At 38.6% G+C, this 27911-nt stretch overlaps 2 protein-coding genes across 3 annotated transcripts; one reads left to right on the forward strand and one right to left on the reverse strand.

Annotated features, from left to right (window-relative positions):
* Positions 1–1199: 1199 nt before the first annotated feature.
* LOC135468438 (macrophage mannose receptor 1-like) lies at positions 1200–14649 on the forward strand. 2 transcript variants are annotated; one of them, XM_064746699.1, is made up of 14 exons: positions 1200–1278; positions 2753–2925; positions 4032–4147; positions 4561–4682; positions 5630–5793; positions 6365–6477; positions 7389–7516; positions 8081–8247; positions 8965–9080; positions 9318–9445; positions 10447–10619; positions 11825–11958; positions 13092–13219; positions 13965–14649. In XM_064746699.1, exons 1-14 carry the CDS (start codon positions 1236–1238, stop codon positions 14051–14053), a joined length of 1794 nt encoding a protein of 597 aa, XP_064602769.1. In that variant the 5' UTR covers positions 1200–1235; the 3' UTR covers positions 14054–14649. The 2 variants fall into 2 exon arrangements, with proteins under 2 accessions (XP_064602769.1, XP_064602770.1); XM_064746700.1 differs by lacking the exon at positions 1200–1278 and having other exon boundaries at positions 2812–2925; positions 4004–4147.
* A 1346-nt stretch (positions 14650–15995) lies between these two features.
* On the reverse strand, positions 15996–27773 carry LOC135468436 (macrophage mannose receptor 1-like). Its single transcript, XM_064746698.1, has 14 exons — positions 27655–27773; positions 27104–27291; positions 26714–26829; positions 25065–25195; positions 23945–24111; positions 23416–23534; positions 22419–22549; positions 21108–21277; positions 19411–19532; positions 18795–18922; positions 18164–18333; positions 17296–17429; positions 16572–16696; positions 15996–16269 (listed from the first exon to the last, which is right to left on the reverse strand). Exons 1-14 carry the CDS (start codon positions 27701–27703, stop codon positions 16142–16144), a joined length of 1878 nt encoding a protein of 625 aa, XP_064602768.1. The 5' UTR covers positions 27704–27773; the 3' UTR covers positions 15996–16141.
* Positions 27774–27911: the final 138 nt, after the last annotated feature.

Genomic DNA, 27911 nt, shown 5'->3' on the forward strand with positions numbered 1-27911 from the left:
ATCCCACACCCTCTGGGACTAATAACACATTTTATTGCCTGCCAGCAAACATACAGAGTAGCTTTAAAATAAACATTGACTATGGCCTTAATCAGAGTACGTGTATGCCCAAATCACCATGTGGTGTGGAAGGGAGACAAGCAATCAAAGTTCATTCCCGAGTGGCATTTATCCCATAAGAGTTACTGGCCTTGTTTCTGTGTTATACTGTTGATTGTACAAGTCATGTCAATGGATTGTCATACTGGAAATATATGACATGATTATATTCCGGCTGATGACTAACAGAAACCAATAATTTGCTTTTCTCAGGTCTTATGGGGTGCTATGAGAAGTACCCTGAAATAAATTACACTGACTCTCACAGTGGTGAACATTTTAAGTACCTTTTTGAAGGCAAAGGTATCCGCCTTAATCTCTTGGTTACGGTGAATTTTCTTCACGTGCATTTGCTATTAAATCTAATTAGAATCTAAATATTTCAGTGTAGGGTGAGAAATGTCCTTAAAATAGACTTGAACACATGATCAACATGCACCAAGAGTGAAGAAATAGGGTACCTGCCAAAAGACTTGCTTAGACTAATACTTAAAAATACCATTGTTAGAGTATAGAACTTCCAACTCATCACAGGGAGACCGGGTTCTATTCCGAGCTGCGTCAAGAGAAAAAAATTAAAATTAATAATAACTATGTTACTTGTTGGATGTCAATTCATTCATCCAATAGCTGACCTTTTTTGATTTATTGAAAAAACATTTTCAATTTTTACCAGAGAAAAAAAATTCCCGTTCCAACTGTGTTGTGTAAGCTGGACGCTATTCAATTAATCCATTGATACAAAATAAACATCAACAAAACATCTAGAAGATAAACCAATAAAGCTGTCGTCCTACATCTGTGATACTTGATAAAACACTAATATAGTACAACTAAGTCAACCTGATGTGTCTGTAGGATTTTGTATGTGTTACAGGCATGTATAGATTGGACGAGTACGTGTATAGTTACAGGCTGGTTTGTATATCTCAACAAAACGGCCTATGGCCCCTGATATCTTTTCAGCTAAGCACGCTCTCTCTGTACACCGCCTCCATCGCGTTCTGATCACAATACAACTGATAACAGTGTAACACTGAACTCACGTGGAGATTGATATACCAGGAGATACGAGTCAAGGGAGGTTATTCTCATAAAAATACAAGCCACAGGGAGCGTTCATCATTGCCAGCACAATGATCAGGTTGCTTGGTTTGCTTGCTGCAATCACCTACCAAGGTAAGCCATTTCCACACACTGTAGATCAAAAGTATTTTCACACATCCGGATTCGAAGCCTGGCTTTGAACAGGCAATTTGTAGGCCTTGGTGACGCCTCGCTCCCTTGCCTGTGCCACTTTCGTTGAAGACACTCGCCTTGCACCAAGATGATCTATATTCATGTACATCACACTCGGGAAAGCTCCTCATTATCTTGCCCACACTCAATAAAATTAATCTGTTATTTTTAACAGAAAGTCATGATGCCAGAATGTTTTCTGCTAATACAGCAGATTATCCGGTTAACTATAACACACATATTGTCTTAATTCAACATAAAGATTCCATTAGACTAACATGATGTTCTGTTGAATGCAACAACATACTGTAACATAATAACCGAATACATTCTAGCATCACTCAGACAACATACTTTCTGTTCAAAATAACAGATTCATTTTTCAGTGCATCATTGGCGTTTTACCCCGAACACTTTGACCTCCTCGAGCACCCATAAATCCGAACGCCATCTTGTAACCAAATCTTCTTGAGTATGGGGCTAATCAACAATCCCAAAATTAAAAATGAAGTATTTTAGCTACTTTATATGTCAGAATTCACATACTGATGATGATTTTAGGTATAAGCAAACCGAACCTTGTTAACCTGCCTAAAACTCAACAGCAACTGGCGAATGCATTGTGTCTTGTTAAATAATACATACATACATAACTTCAAATCACTTTAACGCTTCGGGAGGCTTCGGATCCAGGGTCAATCCTGGGTCGAGTCACATCTAAGACCGTAAAAGAGGAAGTTGCAACTTACTCGCTTATAACGATGCTACATGTGTTTACTTGCTTGATCGTTATTTAACTCCATAATCCTGGATGTTTCACTTGTACAATGGCGATCGGTTTTAAGGGTTAAGAATAGCGGAGTAACGGACCTAAACGTACGGCCTTGAGCAACTTTGCAACATGCTATGTACAAACGTATGTGCCATATTAGTGGAGAAAAGTTATCTTCAAAGAACGTAAGATTTTATCTGAACTTTCCCGCTGTCGTCCATTGCTTAGTACTACCAGTGAGAGCGACGGAATCTAAAAATTCTTTATCCATGGTAGGCGTATTCGGTATCACCCCAGTATTTGAGATTCGTTTTATCGTTAAAACACCATGAACGCTGGACCATTGCTTCACCGTTAAAGCGCCCCCAACACTATACCTTCATTGCACGTGCGACCTTCGCCTTATCATTAAAGTATTCCTAACCATAGAATTTCAACATTAAAATATTCCCAAGATTCGTCTATGAATTCGTTTTTATCATTAAAATACGCTGAACATTCAACCTTCGTTTCATCAAGTACGCCCAACGTAACACATTCCGCATTAAAATCCCCCCAACATTAGACACTGGTTACGTCACTGAAATACACCTAGTATTCGATTTTCGTTTGCACTTAAAATGCCTTCATTTCTATCCACAGATTTAATTTATGCCCAAGATACCATAAATGATTACTGCACTGATGGGTGGGTGAATGACAATGGATTCTGTTATCTTGTCAAAAATAATGTACTTGCGACTCAACAGCAGGCTTTGAAGGATTGCAAAGACAAAGGTGCTGATTTGTTAACGGTGGAAACTCAGAGCGAATTGGTGAGTAAGACACAATTTACTGGGCGGAAATTATGGGTCCCTGCCTTGCTACGTAATAGATTTTTTATTTATTTATTTGATAGTTTACTTTACCCTGTAATTATATCACTCTTCTTTATACACGTATAACAGAATTAGCCAGCCTGTAATCAGGGGATCTCATTTGTAGTTTTTTTTCCCTATTTCCGCTATCACTCAGATGGTTATTTCATCATATCAGGGTGTTCAAAAGATACTGGGACACCCTCCAGGAATATGAAAACAGTCATATTTATCACCTCATATGCATGTCACAAAATAAAGGCTGTAACGGTAAATCGGAATGGGATACCTTTCTCCGCGCTATGGTGGCTCTGGTTCAAGCTGGATTGAACATTATTCTTTTTCAGTACATGTAAGAAAAATACATTATATACCAGTTTGATCTGGTAGATCGTGCTTTCGTGCTTTTAAAGGAAAACAAAACACTACCGTAAAGTATATGTCACGATTAAAAAACTGTCCACGAAAATAGTTTGACTTATTTTATCAGAATTTTACTACCCAGAAAAATGCATTTGGATTCTGCGATGACCTTTTCTGATCATATTCGGACCAGTGACGTCACATCATGTTTTTACATCGATTGATTTCATCGCTCTAAATGCATATGTATATAGATCTATGAATGTATTCGCTGAATGGACCGTGAAACGAACTTATGTATGTGACATCACTGATACCGATGGGTCATTATAGGCAACCATAGAACCTCAAAATTTTAATTTTAGTCAAAACAGACAATCATTTCAGTTTTTCATGTTGAATTAAATTAAATTGTGAAGTTACCAATTGATGTTAGGAATGCATGATGGTATTTGTAAAAATAATAACTATAACAAAGTTAAGAGAGCAACTGCAAATTTATCGAAAAAGTTACGAATTGTAACTTTACCCGAATGCCGTTTATCTGCATTTGGGCCTTAACACTTCACTTTTAAATTTCTAAAGTATCACCAGTGCGTGCTTGATATGCAGATTTTCTGTTTGTTTATAAAGTTATTTTAATGAACAAATCTGTTGGAATATGTTGACAAAGCAACGCGTGTTGTTATTATTGCTGTTAGACTTTCCTTACTGGAGAGTTGGGGGTGTTCAAGTCAGCCGGCTGGTGGACTCAGATGAAGAGACGAAGAAATTCATGGACATGGGCGAGAAACTGGCCTGTGGACAAGGCCGTTTTGTGAGTGGAAACATTTCATTTAGTTATTCATATCTAATTTATTTGATTCGCAATGAAAGCTATTAAATGTTCACTTATTTGAAGGCGTCAGGTTCATGGTTCATATTTAGGTGTTTTTGATAAATTTTTTTTGATTGGTGTTTTACGCCGTGCGTTGTTGATCATGATATGTGAATGATACATATTCAAGTGACGAATTAAGATTAAAATGTTTACAAGCGGAAATTTTAGAATAGGCCTAACCTGTTTTACACCACTAGATAATTAGTTAGGCTACCGAACCCACTTAAGCGCGTACATCACTATTTCGTTTAGTACAGTTTGTGTAACTAGATTTGTCCGCATTTGTATGGCAATTCATACCGAGTAATAATAAATAAATAAACATTAAACAAAATGTCTTGTCCGTCTAGGTCTTGGGGAAATGAGCCAAACAACGCCAAGGGGAATGAGAACTGTGCTGCAGTTAATGAACAAATGACCTTCACCGATGAATCGTGTGACCAGAAATATGGCTACCTCTGTGAGGTTATGCGTACGTGACACGGCATAAACATATATACCACAAATTTAAAACACAGCACTATCACAGTGACCTCCAGCTTGTAACACAGCTCAACCATGTTTACTCCTTGTTCTCCTTACAGTATACATAAAATCCTTAACATTAATAATCTTTTCATTCTTTTGTTTCATGTAAACACTTGCATATCAAGTTCCAAGCAGATATACCTGAAATCCGTAGTGCAGCACTACCATGTCCCAAGCATGTTATACAGTTGTATGTCACACGTGCATGTGTATACCTATAGTTGTGTGATTCCAAATGAACAAATATATGAGGAATCCAGGATTGGTCTGTGTGTTATGCATGTGTGTTAGGGGTTTCTGTTGAAGACACGTGGAGAAACGCATGACTGTGCTGTGTGTTATACAAGCGTTGGTCCATGTGTGTGTGTGTGTGTGGGAGGGGGGGGTGTTATGCGTGTATGGCTCAATTTGCATAGTACTGAGTTTCATGTTGAATAAAAGTGGGGATTGTACTGTGATTTGTTTCCGGATGACGGTCATGTTTGACTGACAAATGTTTGTAATATAATATATGTTTGTGATTGGTGCATGTTTGTAATTAACAGATGTTTGTTTCTGACACATGTTTATAGCTATCACTCGTAGGTGACACGTTTGTAACTGGCACATGATTATGACTGATGTATTTTTATGATTGACAAGTACTTGTAGTCAACACGTTTATAACGAGGTTTCATGTCATTCTTTTATAACTTGCATATATTTGTAACTGACACGTGGTTGTGACTGACACGTTTGTAATTGACATGTGCTTATAATTAACACGTTTGTAACTGAGAACATGTTTGTAACTTGCGCGTATTTATATTGACACATGCTTGTAACTGACACATGTTTATAACTGTCATTTGGTTGTGGCTGATACATTCTTGTAAATGACACATATTGCAGAGGAAGGATGTCCGTTGGGTTTCCTCATCAGTGATGACAGATGTCTGTATGTCAGTAACACGCTAAATGCCTCGGAGTTGATGACAAAACAACAGGCCCAGGCACGCTGTAAGAGTATGGGAGGCAACATACAGCTAGCCAACCTTGAGAATCAGGCCAACATCGTAAGTCATACAAGATTATAAGATTATACAGAATTCGTAACACTGTTTCTTTTACTGTTTGCATTTATTTGTTTATTTATTTGATTGGTGTTTTCCGCCGTACTCAAGAATATTTCACTTATACGACGCCGGCCAGCATTATGGTGAGAGAAAACCGGCAAGAGCCCTGGGGAAACCTACGACCATCCACAGGTTGCTGCAGGCCTTCCCACGTACAGCTGGAGAGGAAATCAGCATGCGCCAGAACTCACAGTCACCGCATTGGTGAACGGGTTGTTTACATTATTGATTGCGTGCACTAACATCAGCAAAGAAGCGAAAGTAAGTTTCTTACCCTTGTTTTAGCATGTAAATGGTTAAACAGGAGTAACTTAGACACTCTCTCTGGCAATCTCTTGGCTAAGCAAAACAAGGTAAAAAAAATTGCAGCGACGATAAAAAAAATAGTAGGAATCTTTTGTGTCTGGCAGCAAAACAAAAATATGGGATATAACAACACAATAAATCTTCCTTGTAAAGTTCTAAATATATCCTTTTTGGTATTTGATGCTTCATGTCGCCTTACATATAGGACTACCTGAAGACCGTTTTACCGGAAAACGCGCAGAACACCCTACCCTGGTGGGTTAGTGCCACGAAGACTGGTGGTCAGTGGATGTGGGACAATGGCTCACCTGCTCAGCTGTAAGCACATTGTGATTTTAGTTGCAGCTAATTCGCAGCTCTACATTCCCTTGGTCGATCGTTCTTTCCTTCGCGGTCAGATGACAAAGTGGCTGTCAAATTTTTGACATTTTATCTTTTAATGTTGGTGTCTTTTCATTTTGCGAGAGCCGTTCAGTTAAATCTGTTCTTGCTTTCTTTCTCAGTTATATTTGTATGAATATGACGTTTTTCACAAAATCAAGTTTTAACCGTCAACTTTTAAATAGACCTACTACCGTTTCAGTCCATTGCAGTCCATGTTTGAGGAGGTAACAGAACTTCCCTGACCTGTTTTGTGGAGAACTGTGTCTTTGTTCCCCCTCTTTTCGATTAGTCTGGTTTAGACGATGAAACTTAATAATAAACCCTTTTTGGTATATGTACTTTTAACATCTGTCATTTACTTAAATAGTAGAGTAATCTATGTATATAAATCTCTGAATGAAAATCATTAACTCATAGTAGTCGCCAGTCGCAGCTGTTTGACTCTTTACTTCTGTACTTTCAAGATATACCTGTTTTACTATTGGCGTGCCGTTTATTCTACAGTTAAATATAAATATCCTGATAATGACAACACACTATGATGATGATCTCATCACCTGTGGATTTTATTTATAGTTGAAAGGGGCTCACCAGACCTGTGTAACAGGGAAAAAAACTTCGATAACAATTCAAGTGATCATTATTAAACAAAGCTAATATTGTTATTCAAGTAGAGGAAGTTGCAAGACTAGTTTCTCTTTTCAGAGGGTTTCAAATGGAATAATGAACGAATGACAGCATAAGACCACTTTCCTAGAGTATTTACCTTCCTTACATGATTCATGTACAGTTCATTTCCTGGTAGGCCTATAGATTAAATTTTGTTAAATGCATTTACTACACAGGACATGGGCACAAGAGCCTAACAACTTGAATGGTGGAGAAAGATGTGCAATTTTTGTCAATGGGAAGTTCGCTGATAAAGCCTGCAATTCACTATTTAATTATGTATGCAAGAGAACAGACGGTTCAGGTAGGGTGGCAATTATTTCATGGGGAACGTCATATGGTTAAGGTACCTGCCTTTCAAAGGCAAGAACGCACGAGGTTGGGATTCAAACACGACCTTGAACAGGAAATATGCTAGACCACTGCCAAAGATTACTCCACACATCGGCCATCAGTTGTGAAAGTGAAAATTCTTGAACACGAAAATAAATTTAACGAATTGTTTCACAGAATCTAGCAAACGTCACTTTCTCGTTTATATCCTGTGGGTCATTAGCGAATATATTAACCTTCATATACTGTGTGGCTTTAAATAAGACCTCCAGCAAGAAACTGGAAGAAATTGCATCCTTATCCATAAGAACGAAAAACGGAAAAGTAGACCACCTTCTTTCAGATACAGAGATTATAATGTGTCATTTAAAAGTGGTTTTAATTAATGCAGTAATTTTGCTGTTTGAAATTGAACGTCTTGCCCAGACAGTATAATCCGAACCGGTGATAATAGTATAAGACTGACACGTCACTATTACATGACATAAGCAAGTCTTCAGCAAAAAATAAATAAACTGCTATACATTTGTTTCAGTTCCTCAGACGCCTTACGACGGTAAGTTTGGCTGCGGTTCTTGGACAAGAGCCGGAAAGAAATGTTATTTCTTCCAAACAATGTTTGGTGACACTCAAGATGGCGCCCGACAGAGATGTCTTAATGTCGGGGCTGATCTCCTCAAGATAGACTCCCTAGACGAGCAGGTAGGTCATTTACTCCACTACTTGCTCGTCTGTCAAACGTCTACAATCTACAGTTATTTACTACGTATTATGAAACCTTTGTTATTTTTTTTATAAATATGAAGATTAACAAAATGCAATCTGTTTTTATAATTATTATTGATTACTTATACACCTAAGTGATTTACGAGTTTGTCACGAACTATTCCCAGTTCCGTTACTCCATAATATTAGACAATAAAATTTGTGTCAAAAAATCCCTACATAACTTCACATGTTATGGGCGTCTAACTACAAATTCTTGCGGGCATGGTGTCTAGGGTTGGAATCCAGCTGTCGCTGGGTTGCCTTCAGTTCTCCGCGAGAGGGTTTAGACATTTGCATGATGAAGGTAAATGGTTTTATTTCAGCTCCGCATTAGCACTATAGTCTTCCTTTAAGAGAAATATGGGCCCCCGTTGGCTCCAATGCTTAAAGCCCTGGCTAACTGCCACTGTCAGGCCATTAACCAGTGAGTTCACTCGCTCGAATCCAGCTCTTGCTGCTTCAGCTGGGGCGAAGTGCAATGATTTACTAAGAGCACTCTCGTTTTCTCTACACGTAAACCTGGCAAATAAGACAAAAGTGAGAATAAATATAATGAAGAAAAATATTGTTGAGTACATGGTAAAACCCAATAATTCTAAACAAAATGTCTTAATTCACAAATTATTGTAATAGTTTGCCTTTTTGTTTTAGGACTGGATAGACAAAATTGCGACGTATTACACGACGACGTACTGGACACAGCTTAGATCCTCGGGAGGTGGGCCTTGGGCGTATGCTGATGGCAGCCAACCTTCACAGGATGTCTTGTAAGCATCAAGTTCTGTATTCAGACCACATTTCATAAATGTTTACTGACTGTGTACATGTACAACCGAATGGTTGGGAGTGGGAGGAATCAGGGTGTCAATGAGGAGCTAAAAAAGGTGGGACAATTCCAATGATTGACAACCACAACGGATATTTGATCGACGGATCCTTGTCGAAACGCAAATAGATCACTAGTTGTTGATCTAATCACAATTACAGTCTAATCACTATTACAGGGTTTGGAACCAGGAGCCGAATGATTATATGGGAATTGAGGACTGTGTGGCGATCACCGCTAAGTTAACCTGGAATGATCAGCCTTGTGGTCAGAATGGAGGATACATCTGCGAGGCTCCTTCTACAGGTGAGGTCGCCTCTATAGGTGAGGCCCCCTCTACAGGTGAGGTGCTCTGTAGAGGTGAGTTAACCTCTCCAGACGAGATACTTTCTACAAGTCAGGTCTCATCTACAGAGTAGTCTGTATAATTTTGGGCAACAAAAAAAAAGAAAGAAAAAACAGAAACAAATGAGCTGAGCGCATGATTTCGCCTGTCTGCAGGCAATCTGAATCTTGTGAGATCCTTGTCGTCTACATCAACAAATCAGCGTCATGTGAAATGTCATGTGAGCACATACAAAATGGAAGCTATGACACAAATTTTGGGTGTCATATTAACTTGAACGTATCGTGTGTCGCATGACCTTGAAAGTATCATGTGACCATCATTCACGGTTGCAGTCTTCAAAAATGCACAACAAATGTTGCCCGTGTTCCAGATCATTCGACACCGGGTTCAGAAAATCCGGTTTTCGGCAACAAATGTTGTTCGTGTGCGCTAGGCTATAGGTCAAGGGGTTTTCAATGAACCTGGTGCATGTCGATGGTTCTGTCTGGGCTCTCCGGTTTCCTCCACCCAGAAATCTGGCCACCGTCATAAAACTAAAAATTCTAAAGCGTTGAAACTTTTAGAACACACCATTAAACACCAATCCAGTAAATAACTGAAATACCCATACTACTAAAATCGCCACAAACGAATGTCTGTTGAATGAAGGAAGCAGACAGACACATCCCTAAAGTGTTTTGCAAGAACCGTGTGATTTTGTTTATTTGGTGCCCTTGCTTGTTCAGTCGCCTAGAATGTGTCCTCGGCACTGCCGATTGCCCCTGACAAATGAGGTCGCCAGAAAATTGATGATGACGTAGCTGATGGCCAGTGGCTGTGGTTTACTCCGGGCACTCCGGTTTTATCCTCCCATAAACCTGGCGCTTCCGTTAACGAGACAAAATGGATAAATATTCCATCAGGCTTGAATGACGCTTTTATAGGCTGGGTTGTATAAAAGCCAAATCTCCCTTCGCAGGCGGTTGCCCGAAAAACTGGGTGAGTAACAATGCGGGGGTGTGCTATCTGTTCGGACCCACGGCAAGCAACGTCACCAACACGATGAGCTGGGGAGAGGCTCGGAGCCTGTGCCAAAGACTGGCGGAACCTCTAGTCGGGACGCTGTTAGCTGTTGATGACCCGGACGAACTGGTGGGTTAATCAGTTCATCTGACCTAACTCTTAATTGCCGTTATATGTAATTTTCTCTCATAGCACATTAACCTGCTTGGCATTGTAATCCCTTATCTAGCAATAAATGGAATGAATGAATGAATGAATGATGTGACCGTCAAATGAAATCTTCAATAAATCGTTTTATTTCTAGAAATTGTCTTTATAATTACGTCTAAAATATCATGCAGGTTTCATTTGTTATTCTTCGTTCTAAAATAGTTAGGGTCGTCGCTAACTCAGATAGCTGTAGAGGTATCTCGCTGTCTCTCTGTGACTATCAGGTCATGTGTTCGAATCCAACTGTCGCTTAACGTCAAAAGGTTTTTGTAAGTACCTGCCGAAGATGGGTGGTTAATTCCGTGCACTTTGGTTTCCTCCCCTCATAGCATGCATGAACCTTACCGCCGTCATATAAGTGAAACGTTCTGGAGCATGGTGTTAAACGCCAAATCAAGCCATATTAAGTGTATAATTTAACGCCTTGTAACGTTTTATGTAAAATACCACTTCAAATATTCCCCCTGATTACTTATTCTACTGACCACTTTTACAAAAGACTGATCGATCCGGCTCCAATGTGCTCTTCTTGAAAGATTGTAAATGCTTTCTGTCACATTACACTACAATGTGGCATGTTTATTAACTTTATGCTGCCGATAAAACCCTGTTTCAAGTAGTTTTTAATAAAATGATATAGAAATAACATTGGTAAGATATTGGTGCCAGAACCAAGGAAACAACCAAATTTTTTAAGTTGGTTAAATATTGATGAAGTATGCTTTGTTCACTTTGTCATCTGTAAATAGAAGGCCGTAGCAGAAGAGAACAATTTCTTAGCAGGGCGTTATATCAAGAAATCAAACAATACACCCAGCCTAAGGGATTCGCTATGAAGCCATGTAGTCTAGTGTTTATCTCTGGCTTGGCGGAGATGTTTTGTGGACAAACTAGTAACCTATAACCTATAAATTTCAAGACAACAGTGGCCTGTTCAACTTGAACCCTAGTCACCATTATCCGGTAAATCTACCCCATAGTAGGTATTTCACAATTTGCTATTTACGAAACTCCTCTGGGGCCCACGTATGTTCAAGGCAATTGACCATTCTTAAACTAGGACCCGAATAGGTGTGATATAGGTTGATGACTGCAGTATTGTGACATCAACTTTCTTCTTACAGAATTTCGTCAACAATCAGTTATCAACACGACAATCCCTGAGTCTGTTTTACTGGACAGGGCTTAATGACCGCCAGGGGGAAGGCTTGTTGACGTATGCTGACCATCCTGAAAATCCCGTGGACAATTCTCTCATGTGTGTTATCTGAATGAGCGTATGAGTGTGCAATCGGTGACTAACTGAGTGTTTCCCCCACCCACTGCTCGTGTGGCCTTGCTGACAATAAGCGGTCAGCGACGCAAGTATAGGTATTTTGCTGCCTAACGTTCGTGAAAGACCACTTCTAAGGTGTGGGTGTCTGTACATCTCATTTCGGAAAGTTCGTAAGTAATTTGCCTAAGGCCGGTGGTTTACCTTGGACACTTCGATTTCCTCCAAAAATGAAACTGATCCCCATAGTATAAGTGAAAACTTCTTGAGTTTGATGTTAATCCACAGTCAGAGCATTATATGATAAAATAAAAATAACTGAATATCAATAGATAATAGAAAATATAAGGCGTGTAAAAGGGTATTTAAGCGTCAGTATTTTACGGTCAAAATTTATCCATTATCCTATTCCATAACTTTATTTGGTGAATACTGTTTTCTTGGTAAATAAAACTGAAGCCGCATTAACCAAGATCACGCTTCCATCAATCCAGTGCTGATCAAATTCGTTGGAATTATTCAGACATCTACTCTAGATCAAAGGAAATAAACTGATCAGCAAATGGTTCAGCAAATTTTATCCTCCTCAATATTTGGAAATCACCCGAGATTACACTCGAACAAGCTATGCAGTGACAGACAGCCCCCTTAACATTTTGTTAAGCCATTTTCACAAATCTTTATATTTTAAATCTTTAAATCTTGTCAATTTTTTCGTAGGACATTGTCAATGTTATAACGCCGTAAAGCGACGTAAAATCGATACGAATAAAAACTAAAGAAAAATTGACTTCCAAAATTTTAGCAAAAGACTCGGATGGGTTGTTTTACATTTACGCCTATAAAACACGAACGCATGTAAAGTGTCAAAAGAACTGACGATAAAATAAAAACTATTTTCTTCGGCCCACGAAATGTTGGTTGTGAGGTCATCGGGTTCATCCAGCCAACTCGACTGTGGCTGTACGTCTAAAAGCTGGGCCAGTTTCTCCTCAGATAGTATCTGGTTTCATTATTAAGCCTGATCGCCTTTATGTATTAGTAAAATAATATTAAGTATACGTTGTATCAAATCAAGAAATACACGCATGCGCTTCTGACCTTTGCTTATGTTTCAGTCCTTGGGACAAGTCTCCGTCGTGCTCATCTTGTAACCCCGCATGCGCAAGCATCAACGCTGGTGGTTATTTTTCAGACTACAGCTGTGACATGAAGCTGCCTTTTGTGTGCGAAAGATTCGCCACAGGTGAGACATGTGAGACAGATGTGACACATGTAGGTCTTGTTCTTGAGATGTGGCTTGTAGACACCTCTTTAATAAGGTGTGACACATGCAAGCTCTGTTAATGAGGTACCAAAAGGAATTCTTTGTTGTTTTGCAAACTCAAATGCCACTGGGACTGTCAGAGTGAGGCATGCATGTTCGAATCCAGTCCTGGCTGTTTTGGTTGCGGCCAAAAGTTTATCAGGTACCTTGTGAAGATCGACTGTTTACTCAGATTTCTTTCACCCATAAATCTAACCACCGTCTTATTTAAGTAAAATTTTGGACCACCTTGTGAAACACCAAACAAATAAATAAATAAATACAAAGTTATTGAGAATAGAAAAGTATATATCACATAATCAAATTTTTACATGGCAGAATGGCACATGGAGTGTTTCATGTCTAACGCTTTATTTTTAAGGTTACCATTTTGTCTAGCACTTATCTAAGGGTGGTTATATATTTATTCATGTGATTGGTGTTTTACGCTGTACTTAAGAATATTTCGCTTATAGCTTCTGGTTTCCTCACCTTCTACCCTGACCCCTAAATTTCTAGAGTATGGCAGTGAACATCATGAAATTAATAAAGTAGTGAACTTCTTGAATGGTAATCTGTACCAATGCAGATATTGGTACTTTGTCATCAAACGTAGAATACTACATGTGACGACATTATTGCATCTTGGCAATCCAACCTTCTTTTCCTTTTTTATTTTATACAGGTATCAGTGGATCCAAGAAAAACAGTCAGTCAGTTGGTTTGATTTTATTCGTTTCGGCGGCTTTGGTTTTGTTTAGAACGATGTTTTAGTTAAGCGGTTTACGCCCTGCGACTGTAGGGCTCAAAACAAACCGTATAAACATTCACAAGTTCTTAAAACAGCTTAGATTCTGAACTTGTGTAAATGTCTCTTGCACTTCTTCAATTATTAATTTGGATCGTTTAGTAATTTTGTTCATTAAACAAATGATTAATAATGGCCTGGGTTTTTGTTTGCATCAAATTATAATCCCATGCATATAGTATCAAGACACATTGTAGCAAAAATATGGTCCAGATATTGTCGCAAATGAGCTATGTTGACTTTCAGACTGAAATAGGAATTAACTTTAAAATGTGGTCATAGTACATTTTTTTGTCATATTGGTACAGTCTCCGTTGGTTTGTAAATAATTAGAATACTTTGCTATAAGATATACTGAGTCATTAATAAAACGTATACTAAACAGAGCAAAGGCTAATGGTGGCAAAATTATCTTATCTCGTATTATAATGTAAAGTTGTCGTATGTGTTGTACTATGTGCGTGATTGATAAACTTTTTATAAACTCGTTTTTTCATACAAAGGTGTTTCCTCTAAATTTGCTGTTCCAAGTGCATCACAGATGGTAACTCCTTCAAAACAAAGGACTCGTGTGTGTATTTCTCAATAAAATATTTGTTGTTTCTTTACACGACAAATGCTGTTAAGTACGTTTTCAATTTTGTCAGGGAATTTGTAGATTCCATCATTGCCCGTATTGGAAACTTGGTGACCATAACCTCTCGTTGAAGATCACTTGTGGTCTTCGTATAGGTGCAACATTATTGTGTATGACGTCAAGCAACAATCAAATAAGTAAGTTCTCTCCCTTGCCGCACCAGAACCGTTTCCCGTTGGTTGATCACCAGAAACATACTGACATGTGATTAGCAACAAAATTATCTCGTACCCGTAGAATCATGTGTAGTGTCAAGGGTTACTCAAGATTTTTCCACGTATTTTGCGTTAGTTAACATTGCTTTACTTTGCAAAAGTATTTGTGGCGTTGTTGAATTGCCTGTAAATATTATATAAAGAAACAGACACAATGTTTCAAAACCATTTTTTCTTTTTTTGGTTGTTTTACTTGTTGCCATAATCACTATTAAGATATTTACAGTGAATCTGTTCATGGCAGTTCTTGAAGTATAGATGCATTCAATCGCTATAACACTAGAGACATAATTAGTTAATCAGACGGAGTGTGAAAATCAAACATAGCCACTATCAGATTTGGTACAAAAAGCTGCGCATATATGTAAACATGCTGATTAAGTATGAAAGTTAGTATAATTGTAGAAAATGTGATCAAAATGATAAAACAACGATTGAGAATAACAAAACTTTTTTACCTTTTACGTGTGCTGTCTGAGAGACATTTAGTTCAAAATGGGTAACAACGATAACTCTACCTATTTATCTCGTCCACAATAATATCACAAAAATTTAACCTCGAGGATGTATGCATTGATGTAGCAAATAAATTCTTAAAATATCTGCACTGATGAATTTCACCGCCATCACAAACTGAATACCGGTAAATGTGTAATGTGAACGATGCTCATTAATATTAACATGAAAACAAAACAGACTAGCTTGAAGAGCACTTTTTCGCCGTTACAGCGTTGTTCAATAAATACATGTACCTGTTTAAAAAAAGAACCCAAAGACGTAATTACAATTTTTTTGGTAACAGTGCGCAGACTACTGGTTTTGATAGGAGTGTTATTAAAAAGCAATCATTTCTGTGAATATTAGCTTCTCTTCATTGCCGAGTGCCGACAGCGTTTTGTCGACATTCAAAGATCGCTATCTGGCATCGAAGAAAACTCGACAGTCATGAAAACATAGGTTTAATGAATTTCAGGGGCTACAGGGGCCCAAAAGCTTCAATGGCATTTCCTTCAAATTTGCGGCATATAAGACGGCTTAATACTACTGTTATAGGTAATACACTTTTGAACAAAACGGGCACTGCAGCATCCCCAATCGGACCCCATCTGCGGAATGTAGATTCCAGATATGCCACCATCCACCACCATACGTGTAACGGTAATTTGTCAATAAATAAATCAAAAGGCGGGGCTGGAGGATGTTTACTGTAAACGATTCCATATTGAGGTGATGCAGATAATGACGAGAAGGGCAGCAGATAGAGTTGCTGGACTTGGTAAGCACTTTCCGCCATCGTTAGATCCGTTGCCATATCGCAGATAATGGGAAGCTTGAAAGCCGAAAAGCATTCATTATTACCACACTTCACTGACTATAAACTACATCCACCGTATATGTTTCAAAGTTTCATAAATTTATCAAACATTATCTGGAAATTCTTCGTCTGACATGAAACTGAAAGCTGTATATCCTACAATACGTCTTTTACATTTTAGAAATAATTTACAGTATTCATTTCGGAGGCGTATTTTCACAGAATTGAAACACAAACTTTATGAATTCAAACCTCCTGACTTCTAACGTTGCAGTGAAATAAGATGGAGCTATGCATCGAAAGATGAGCTGCCTTACCTTGCACGGGTTTCTCGCAGATAAAGTTGTGTTTAATGTTACAGTCTTGGTCATCGTACCTGGCACCACTCATAATCACTGCACAGTTGGCATCTTGTCCACCGTTTGGCTCAGTGTTCCATTGTCTGTTAAAGCATGTAGGAAACTATATGTCACCCAACACATCATCATTACGTTTGTTCTCTGTCTGCTGACACAGCAAGCGGAAAACTACATGTAACACATCATCTTACCATTACACTATTCCACTGTGTGATGACACGGCAAGCGGAAAACTACATATAACATATCAAATTACCATTAGATTGTTCCGTTGTCTGGTGACACTGCAAGCGAAAAACTACATGTAACACATCATATTACCATTAGGCTGTTCCACTGTCTGGTGACACGGCAAGCGGAAAACTACATGTAACACATCATATTACCATTAGGCTGTTCCACTGTCTGGTGACACGGCAAGCGGAAAACTAAATGTAACACATCATATTACCATTAGGCTGTTCTACTGTCTGGTTACACGGCAAGCAGAAAATTCATTCTATTGCGCAAAGGCTCTTGCACTTCGACAATTTCAATTTTTGGTCATTCGTACTAACTTTTTGCCTTGTTAATCATGCAAGGTTAACAATGAACTAAATGTCATGTATGTTCTATGAATTTTACGTTCAGGAACTAAATCGAAACTGAATTTATCGTAATTTCATAGTATGACAGGACTTACATGAGCGACATATCAGGAGGATTATTAAAATCTGTATCGTATGTCCACAGCCCTTCGTCAAAACGGTCATTTAGGCCAGTCCAGAAGGCGGTGGCATCGGGACCAAAACCCATTACGTTCTGTATCACAAATTCCTGGTCGAGAGTAAAGAGATTGAGTTAGCCAGTGTTAGGATTTCATGAAGGGCGGCACGAATCACTACTAATAAAAATGGAATTTAACATATCGGTAACGCCATGATTGTCTTTCAAATTGGTTCAAGCAATACAATTAATACAATTTGAAATAAAAATGTCAGTGCTGATAACATTGCATGGTCTGGTGTTTAATACAATTTGAAATAAAAATGTCAGTGCTGATATCATAAGGGATTTTTCTCCCAGTTTCTAAATTGATGTTAAAATTATATTTTTTTCTGGAATATCAAGCCAATAAGAATTAAATAGCCACAGGAACTTTTACATTGTAAATTATTGGTTGGTATATGTACCCTGCGGATATGATAATTTAAAAACTATTTATTGTATTCACTAATCCGTCCTGGCTCGTTGGCTAATGTGGTCGCACTTTTTACTCCACACACTTCGGTGCCCTCTACTCATAAACCTGACAGCCCTTTAAGTGAAAACGTCATAATCCGGGCGTTTATCATCTATCAATCAAACACTAATTGGTTCACAAGATACCTGCATGTCAATTATGATATAAAAGAATTCATGTCTGATTCTCTAAAACAAGTCCACCAGTAACCAACCTTGAATGTAGATGTGAGTATCAATAACAGTTTAGAAATCATGCAGATTAAAGCAGTCACTGACCTGTTCAAGAGACAGACAGGATAGCCTGTTTCATTAAACGGTACACTAACCTGTTCAGTGCGGCTGCTTAGAGCTACAAGAAAGCCATTGGCCGGTAAAGCCAGGTCTCGGCAGCGATCACGGGCCTCGTACCACGTGAGAGAGGTGTTTTCGCTATTCCCAGGTTGAAAGAAGTAACAGGCGGCATCTTGGTCAATCCACGTGCTGGGACAGGGCGAATCTGTAATGTGAGGAAGACATGGTCATGAAGCCTTGCTATGTTGCACGACTGGAAAACGTAGTCACGACAAGAACGTATAAAACGGCCCCAATCCTTGAAGGAAAGTACAATCATAACACACGATGAGAAAATAACGGTCACAATACAAGGAGCAAAAAAAACAGACATAATGCTAACGACACACGATAAGAAACCACTGTCACAACATTTGTCCACAAAAATTTAGAACTCATACTAGAAACCATAAGTACACTCAATCAGTTTCGCATGATCAGAACCCACGCTAAGATCTCCCGCTTGAAGCACACGATCAGGTTTTGACACTAAGTCCTCGCGGCCAGAACACGCCATCAAATAAGATCTCATGAGATCAGAACCCATGCACTGTCAGAACTCACACTAAGAACCACATCCTTCCAGAAGATTATAAAAATAAAAATTATAATCCATTTTTGACACACCTTCGGGATACGCCTCGCAGATATAGCCGGTTTTGAATCCACAGCGTCCATCATTGAACACACCGTCCGGCATCAACATGGCGCAGTCCTCTTTGCCAGCCACATCATTCGGTTCGGCGTTCCATTGCCTTGTAAAAGTAACATTTTATCGATTTTAAACAGGTTTGGTCTGAATCTTATTCAAGGTGATCTGAATTTTACGTTTCAAAATCAAAGCATGTCAGGATGTTGACCTTTCAAGAAATCCCTGATGTGCTGAGCTATTAAAGAGCTATGTTCTTTTAACTATGACATTTGTAGAGAAACTATTACGCTCAGGCAATGGTCATTTAGATGCTTATACCGAACTGGAAACTCCTTTGAACAATATTTCGTTCCAGGGTATTGGTGATAATCAATCGGAACTTCCACCTGTTCGCGCTATGAAAGCCAGAAAGAAATTTACTTGTTGGTTGTTGGCTCTTTTAAATTGCTCAAAATAAATGCTGAAAATATATTATTGAAGACTTTGACCTTTGTAAGGGAATGATTACCATTTTTCTCATAAAAGTGGAGGACAATTATTCTGGATAGGGCCATAAAGCAGTCCTACCACGCAGCTGTTAAGAAAACTTACACTACGTCTGGCTTCAGTGCTGTACCGTCCGCCCATACCCAGGTACCTTCTGTGCTCTGATCGTTCAGCCCTGACCAGTAAGCCTGCCAATCGATGGAGCTGAGAACCCACGACACCCACGCCTGGAAGGCGGGGGAAATGAAGGGAAATGCAGTACAGTGACAGCGAGCGCCGAGAAGAAACCGAATAGATACTATGAACAACAGTAAACTGACAATGACAGTGAAGCAGATACCGAATAGATACGGAGAACAATGGTTCACTGATAGTGAGAGTGGAGCAGATACCGAATAGATACGATGAACAATGGTTCACTGATAGTGAGAGTGGAGCAGAAACTGCATAGATACAATAAACAATGGTAAACTGGCAGTGAGAGTGGAGCAGATACCGAATAGATACAGAGAACAATGGTTCGCTGACAGTGAGAATGGAGCAGATACCGAATAGATACAGAGAACAATGGTTCACTGATAGTGAGAGTGGAGCAGATACCGAATAGATACGGTGAACAATGGTTCACTGATAGTGAGAGTGGAGCAGATACCGAATAGATACAGAGAACAATGGTTCACTGATAGTGAGAGTGGAGCAGATACCGAATAGATACGGTGAACAATGGTTCACTGATAGTGAGAGTGGAGCAGATACCGAATAGATACGGTGAACAATGGTTCACTGATAGTGAGAGTGGAGCAGATACCGAATAGATACGGTAAACAATGGTTCACTGATAGTGAGAGTGGAGCAGATACCGAATAGATACGGTGAACAATGGTTCACTGATAGTGATTGTGGAGCAGATACCGAATAGATACGGTGAACAATGGTTCACTGACAGTGAGAGTGGCGCAGATACTGAATAGATGCGTTGAACAATGATAAACTGGCAGTGAGAGTGGAGCAGATACCGAATAGATACGGAGAACAATGGTTCACTGATAGTGAGAGTGGAGCAGATACCGAATAGATACGGTGAACAATGGTTCACTGATAGTGAGAGTGGAGCAGATACCGAACAGATACGGTGAACAATGGTTCACTGATAGTGAGAGTGGAGCAGAAACTGCATAGATACAATAAACAATGGTAAACTGGCAGTGAGAGTGGAGCAGATACCGAATAGATACAGAGAACAATGGTTCAGTGAGAGTGGAGCAGATACTGAATAGATGCGTTGAACAATGATAAACTGGCAGTGAGAGTGGAGCAGATACCGAACAGACACTCTAAAAAATGGTTCAGTGACAGTGAGAATGGAGCAGAAACAACGATACATGGACAGTGGGACCGAACAGATAACAGTACGAGGCACCGTGGTAAAGTGACAGTAGGAATCCAGGGAATTCGTTAAAATATTTGAACAACAATTGTTGAATTCGTTAAATGGGATTGAATTGATGTTAACCTGTCCTATAAACGGTTTCCATCCGCATGCATACAAGTGATAGTGCGAAACCTCTATTATGATTTACTCCTTTGCTGGACAATGGGTATTGGTCTGCCTTAAGAATAGTTACACACTGATCAATCACCTACACTGTAGACCACAGATAGTTTACACAGCCAAATGTACCCACAGTCAGAACTTTTTTCAATAAATTATGCCACCCTTTGAGGTACATGTATAATTATATTCCGTTGATAACGCAGCCCATTTTACACACTTAATACAAGCAAAGAAAACATCCACTCACCGCTTCATCCGGATTTTCTGTTTTTAGGAAATCCCCTCCGACCTCTAGACAGGTCTGGCGGCCATCTGACCAAGTGGCCTTGTAGGTTGACTCAAAGTAGTAACATTTATGTCCGGCCCTCATCCATGACCGGTCACATCCAAATATCCCAACCTCCGCGTTTTGTGGAACTGCAGTAAACCAAACCAATACAGTTAGTGGTAGTGATAATTGCCTGTCTTTGGCAAGCCAATGTCTAAAGTATCAATTTATTTATTTATTTATTTATTTGTTTGGTGGTTAACGCTGTACACAAGAATTTTTCATTTATATTACGGTGGTCAAGTTTATGGGTGAAGGAAACCCATGTAAACTACAGCTCTTCACTATGTACCTGACAAGCCTGCTGATTCAAAACCACAGCCCATACAGGGTGAGCTGGATTCGAACACCCGACCGCACTGGTCCACAGCCTGATGGTTGTATCGAGCCAACGCTTTAACTACCTGAGCCAGCGAGAGTCCCATTTAAAATATTAAAGGCAAAGAAAACACTAAATGAAGTATGTATCAGATGAAATACCATTAAAAACAGTTTAGGAAATTAGTTGGATTTATTTTTTTTAACAATTGTTTAACCTAGTAAAATGCATTTGAATATATTATTCTGTGGTGGAGTTTCCTGTCCACAATGGGACCAGTGACGTCAGAAAAGGTTTTTGCTACTTAACACACATTAGACTGCTACATTTCGTCATTGAAAATGCATATACATATACTTCTAGGAATACATGTGCTGATTTGACCTTGAAACGAATTATTTTAGGCAAAAAGTATGGATGTGACTTAAATGATACCTACTGGGTCACAACAGACCCCCGTAGAATCGGATCGTTTAACACAATTTTACTCGGTTAGAAATATTCTAACAAATACCAAAGAATTCCATCTGTTTTCCTGGACAGTTTTAATGGTCCTTCACAGGATCCAAGTACTGATGTCTGCATCGCGTGTTTACCCCATTACTACATCGTAGCAAAACCTTAAAGGCATTGCAGACACTGAACACCATAAAACCATGAGATTAGCAACATTGGCTGAATCTAATGTAACACTCCCGCATATGGCCTAAGTATTGGTTACAAAATACGCTGAGACTGAGGTGCATACAATGATTATGTCTTTACTTCTCAAATGCGGTACAGAGACTACGCACCAAGCACATGGCCCCACAATGCATAACATATCGGCCATACTCGGGATACGACACGAATATCTGGTCTCAAAGGAATCGCCAGGTGTATGTAACGGGGACAATGCAATGGTTACGTACTCGTATTATCGTTCTTCTCACAGATGTAGTTTTTCTCCTGTGTGCAGTCAGCGTCCGAGAACATCTCGTTGTCATACAGCACGCCACAGTTCTCTCCCCCTCCTAGGTTATTTGGCTCTTTTGTCCACTTTCTATGATGAGAAACAAAAACTAGCCCATGTAGTGCTACACTCAAAAATTAATCTGTTAAATTACTACAAAGCCTGTTGTTTGAGTAATGCTAGAATTCGCTAGGTTATAATAACACACTGTTGTTTCATATTCAACATAATATCCTGTTAATGATGTAGAATCGTTGTGTTGAATTATTGGAAAAATGTGTGTTATATCTAACAAAATAATCTGCCGAAATAACAGAATATATTCTAGCATCACTAAGATAACAGATTTTCTGTTCAATTTAAGAGATTATTTTTTGAGAATGTATAGTTGAAATGTACTTCCCAGAGAAACATGACCCCAGGATTAAATTAAAAACCGAGTAAAACCAGACTTGTACCATGCACTACGAAAACCAAAGCAAAAGTTTCCTCTTCGGCTGTGTTGAAAATGTTGAGCGTTTAAAAGGGATGCCATTTTCACTTCCAACTTTAAGCATGCAAATACAACAAGCGAGATAACTCATACAGACAATTATAGGAGTCAATGTCTGCCTGGATGGGTTATCGGTATTAGAGCAGAAATCTCTGCTGATCTGAGTATGTCAAATGGATCAAGCCCATAAACTCAACACGGGAAAGATCCCAACTGAGCTGTCAGTTGAGGCAACGTGATAAAATAAGACAAAATTTAAAACACCACGGTCGACTAGAGGCTCTCTTTTATGCTTTTGCAGGGTTGATATTCCTCACGTCATTTTAGTGCAAGCTGTATGAAAACATGTTTTTGAAAAGCATCAAAAATGATGGTTTTGAATATTTCATAAGCGACACTCTATCGTTGACCCGTGAGTGTATCCTTGACTTGACTAAAAGGCAGCAGTGACCTTTGACCTTACATTTGCTGGCTATCAGCATACTGAGTGCCCCAGTACAGGCTGTTGTCCTGACGATTTAGAGACGTCCACCATTTGAAGGTTCCATCGACTTGTTCTGGGAGAACCAGGGTAAGGTAAGCCTGTGTGAAAAAACAACATAAAAACATCAGAATGGTCATTTCCCTGCCATATTTATTTAGGTTGTGAACACAAATGATGCTAGTCATGTAATCACACATATTGGCGATCGTGTTGTATAATATAACTATTGTTGGCTGTAATTTCATTTTAGTTAATCAGAAAATATAAAGCATCATTTCATATAGGCAATAGTACGCAAGATATTTTTTCACTATCAAAAAAACACTAGCAGTATGCATCGTCTAAAAGAACGTGAAGGTAGTAAATGAGTATATTCGGGGCAAGCAGGTGTAATAGGGTCAAAATTATCTCTGATCTAAATTATCTGTACAGAGAAGTTCTTTCCAGCTAGGCTTATATATCTAACCCTTTCGGCACTTTCTCATTGTCAAGAGCACACGTATTTCACCTTTTCGTCATCTCTCATAGCCAGCAGTGAAGATCCGTCATCCATGTATTTACATTTGTCCACGGCATCTTTCCACGTTAGCATCTCGGTGGGGTCTTCACGGCTGCTTACATAATAGCAGTTTGTTTGCCCGATACCCCAGCCTTCGGAACATGGGTTGTCCGGATCTGAAATAACAAGTAGACTTGTATATATATATATATATATATATATATATATATATATATATATATATATATATATATATATATATATATATATATATATAGTTAGCTATACGAGGCTTTTAAGCTCTTAATAAAAAATAATAAAATGAAGCGCTTACACGTGTGACAGGTAGCTAACGAACCATCCTAAAATATACTCGATGTATCCACAGCTGTTCGTCAAACACTTTAATCAATGGTGAGTTAATTATAGCAAGGTGAGATGGTTAACTTTAGGCTCTCCTTTTATTTTTTGCCCATCCGCGAACCTCTCGGTCGTCATAAAGGTGAAATATTCTTTAGTACGGCGATATCATAAACTTTCCCGTCAAAGAAGGATATATATATATATATATATATATATATATATATATATATATATATATATATATATATATATATATATATATATATATATAATCACCTAGGAGGCCAATGAACTGAGAGAAAATCTTGACATGGACCCATTAAGGCCATAAATGAAAACCCTATCCATCTCCATCATTTAAAGCAGAAAGGATCTACAGCATCACTCTTGATTTGTTGTAATACAAAAGATAAATACACGGTACTCAAAAGTGAACGAAAACGAACAAAAAACAAAGGAACAAATATAGCTACAATTTATCAGCACATTTTTTAACAGAGACAAGCTAAAACCATCTCATACTTCCAGAATAACCTCCCTGGTGCTCATGTTGAAATAAAGGCAGAGTTGTTAATTGGTATTATTACTTCGACATTGATGTCATGCGGAATAATTTATTTATTTATTTATTTATTTATCAATTTGTGTTTTACGGTGGGAGCAAAGCTGAATGATTAACTGAAAAGCTGAAGTCATAGAACTCTTAGACAGAGAATTTGCCTTACAGAAGAATAGTTCCAAGGGACATTATGAAAGTTCGTATTACCCTGTTTCAGCGGCATTTCGCAGATAAACCCCAGTTTCTGGGCACAGTCCTCATCGCTGAACGTTAACTGGGTGTTGACGGCTCCGCAATTCTCTTTACCATTGGCGTTGTCAGGTTCTACGTTCCATTTTCTGAAATATTAACATTGGCAACAAGGACCAGGTTCATAAGTTTCCGTAAGCGTTCCCAAATATCTAAAATAAATTTTCAGTAAAGCAAACCAATATTCTGCCAACTTAGCACAGCTTTTTCCCACATATAATTAATTACTGAACATTATCTCTTCGAAATTTTATTGGAGAGTAAAATGTATCGATCAGAAAAACTGTGGGTCTATATGTACCTCATTAGTAGAATTTCCTATCACTAAATTTGTAGTGTACTAGTTGTCTTCCAAAAGCCTATCTTTATAAATAAGTGTTTGATCCTGATGAAACTTTATTTAACCCAGGATATAACTGGTTTGAGTTAATTATTAATAGATAAGACTGTGAATGTGAGACAGCATTATATGAACCGGCTGATTGTAGATGCTTTCTTTACACACCCATGATCTGAATGATCTGAATCTCTTCGGTCTATTCCAGACTGCTAATGAACTAATTACGTGAATGACTTCGACATAATACTGATCTTTCCTGTACCCCTATTAATCTATGTGCAATAATTACATTAAAGGCACGTCAACACTATATTGACCTTCACGGTACCATATATCTACCTCAAAGTACTGGACATTTACTTACATATTTAGCACAACCATCTACCTCAGGTTACTGGGTAATTGTTACATTAATGGCGTATATCGACAAAATGTTAATCTTTCAAGTACAACTATCTGCCTCGTTGTATTAGACAAGACTTACCTTGGTGCCGTATCGACACCATATTGATCTTTTCCAGTACAACTATTTCCCTCGTTGTATTAGACAAGACTTACATTAATACCACATCCACGCCATATTAATGTGTCCAATATAATTATCTACCTTGTTGTATTAGACAAGATTTACATTAATGATACATATTAACACCATATTGATATTTCCAGTACAACTAGCGACCTCCTTGCATTACATTAATGCCATGTCGACACCACATTAATCTTTCCCATACAACTATCTTTTGTATTGTATTGTAACTCTTTGTATTGGACAACAGTTACATTAATGACATATCCACCCTAGATCTTCCAGTACCATTCTCTACTCGTTGTGCTAGACAAGACTTACGTTAATGACATATCGAAACCATACAGATCTTTCTCATATAACTGTCTACCTCGGTGTATTATGCAAGACTTAAATGACATATCCACATTAGATATTTCCAGTACAACTACCCACCTCGCTGAATCTGCGGATGGTCGTGGGTTTTCCCCGGCCTTTGCCCGGTTTCCTCCCAAAATAATGCTGATCTCCATCGTATAAGTCAAATATTCTTCATAACGGCGTAAAACATAAATCACATAAATTAATCTACCTCGTTGTTTTAGACAAGACTTACATTAATGACATATCCACACCACACTAGATATTTCCAGTACCACTATCTACCTCGATATATTAGACAACACTTCCATTAATGACATATCGATCCTTGATCTTTCAAGCACAACTATCTAACTCGCTGTATTAGACAACACTTACATTAATGACATATCGACACCATACTGATCTTTCCAGTACCAGTAGCTTTCCTGGCGCACTAAGGCCGTCCAGAAGCCGTCAGTTGGGTATACATCCAGTTCATCTGACAAAAAGTCCTGTATTTCAAGAGCAACAAGATGGTCATGTGCGTGCTATATGCTACACTATATAACTATACACAGAAAACTGATATTCAAAAGAGTGCGATGATTTGATAAAAGATTTGAACGATAACACAGTAAACATTTGCAAAACCGGGGAAGCTATGTTTTTGTTTATGATTGAAGTGGTATTTAGATTTTTTTTGATATTTGGATTCGATCATAGCAATCTGGTAAATTCTGATAGTTTGAGAAGAACATAGGCCCTATATTTGCAGACATGACCCACCACATCATCCTGGGTATCGATAACCAGTAGAGTTGCTTGCTGCTCGTTACACTCGGTAACCGCCTCTTCAAAGGTTATCTTCTCCGAGGTAACGAACAGGTAACATTTGCTGTTTGCATCCACCCAGTTGGCGGGACATTGGTTTCCCTCCATAGGCGTTAATTCTCTGTACTGGCCCAAACACGTACCTGTAGGTTGACCCAGTTTAAATGTAAATTATTTAAAATGCAAGAAAGAAGCTTTATTGACACGATAATACTTGGCATAACCAAATAAATTCATTAGAAATGTATATTTATCCAGCCATGGAAAACCATGTGTTTAAAACTTAGGTCAGCCGTGTAGAAGTGTTGGCAATATCACAGTCGGCTGTTGCACTTGAGACAGGGTAGTAAGAAGGGACGGCTCTAAAATTATAAAAAAACAACATCCGGTAGATTCATTAAGTTAAACAATAACTGTTAGTTATAACAAAGAAACTTATTCTAAAATAAACAAATTTACTTAAAATTATAGCTGAAAATTAATGCCTTGTGAATTGGCCATCTTACCGAGTAGTGGAAGCAAACAGGTCAAGCCAAATATTAATCGAGCCGCCATGATGCCTGTTATGTTTTAGTGTCCTTGGCCAGTAACATACGCGCGTCAGAGGAAGGTATAGGGACGGCCCATATGTGCACATGAGCGCACATTATGAGCTGACGCTGTTATCACCGTGTTCTTTGATCATCGGGGTCCATATCACTGATAAACTTTATCAGCAACATTTCATCCAAGGGAGGTGACTCTCAAAATATTTGTAGGCATG

The sequence above is a fragment of the Liolophura sinensis genome, chromosome 6 (genome assembly GCF_032854445.1).
Source record: "Liolophura sinensis isolate JHLJ2023 chromosome 6, CUHK_Ljap_v2, whole genome shotgun sequence".
In the NCBI taxonomy this organism is placed as follows: domain Eukaryota; kingdom Metazoa; phylum Mollusca; class Polyplacophora; order Chitonida; family Chitonidae; genus Liolophura; species Liolophura sinensis.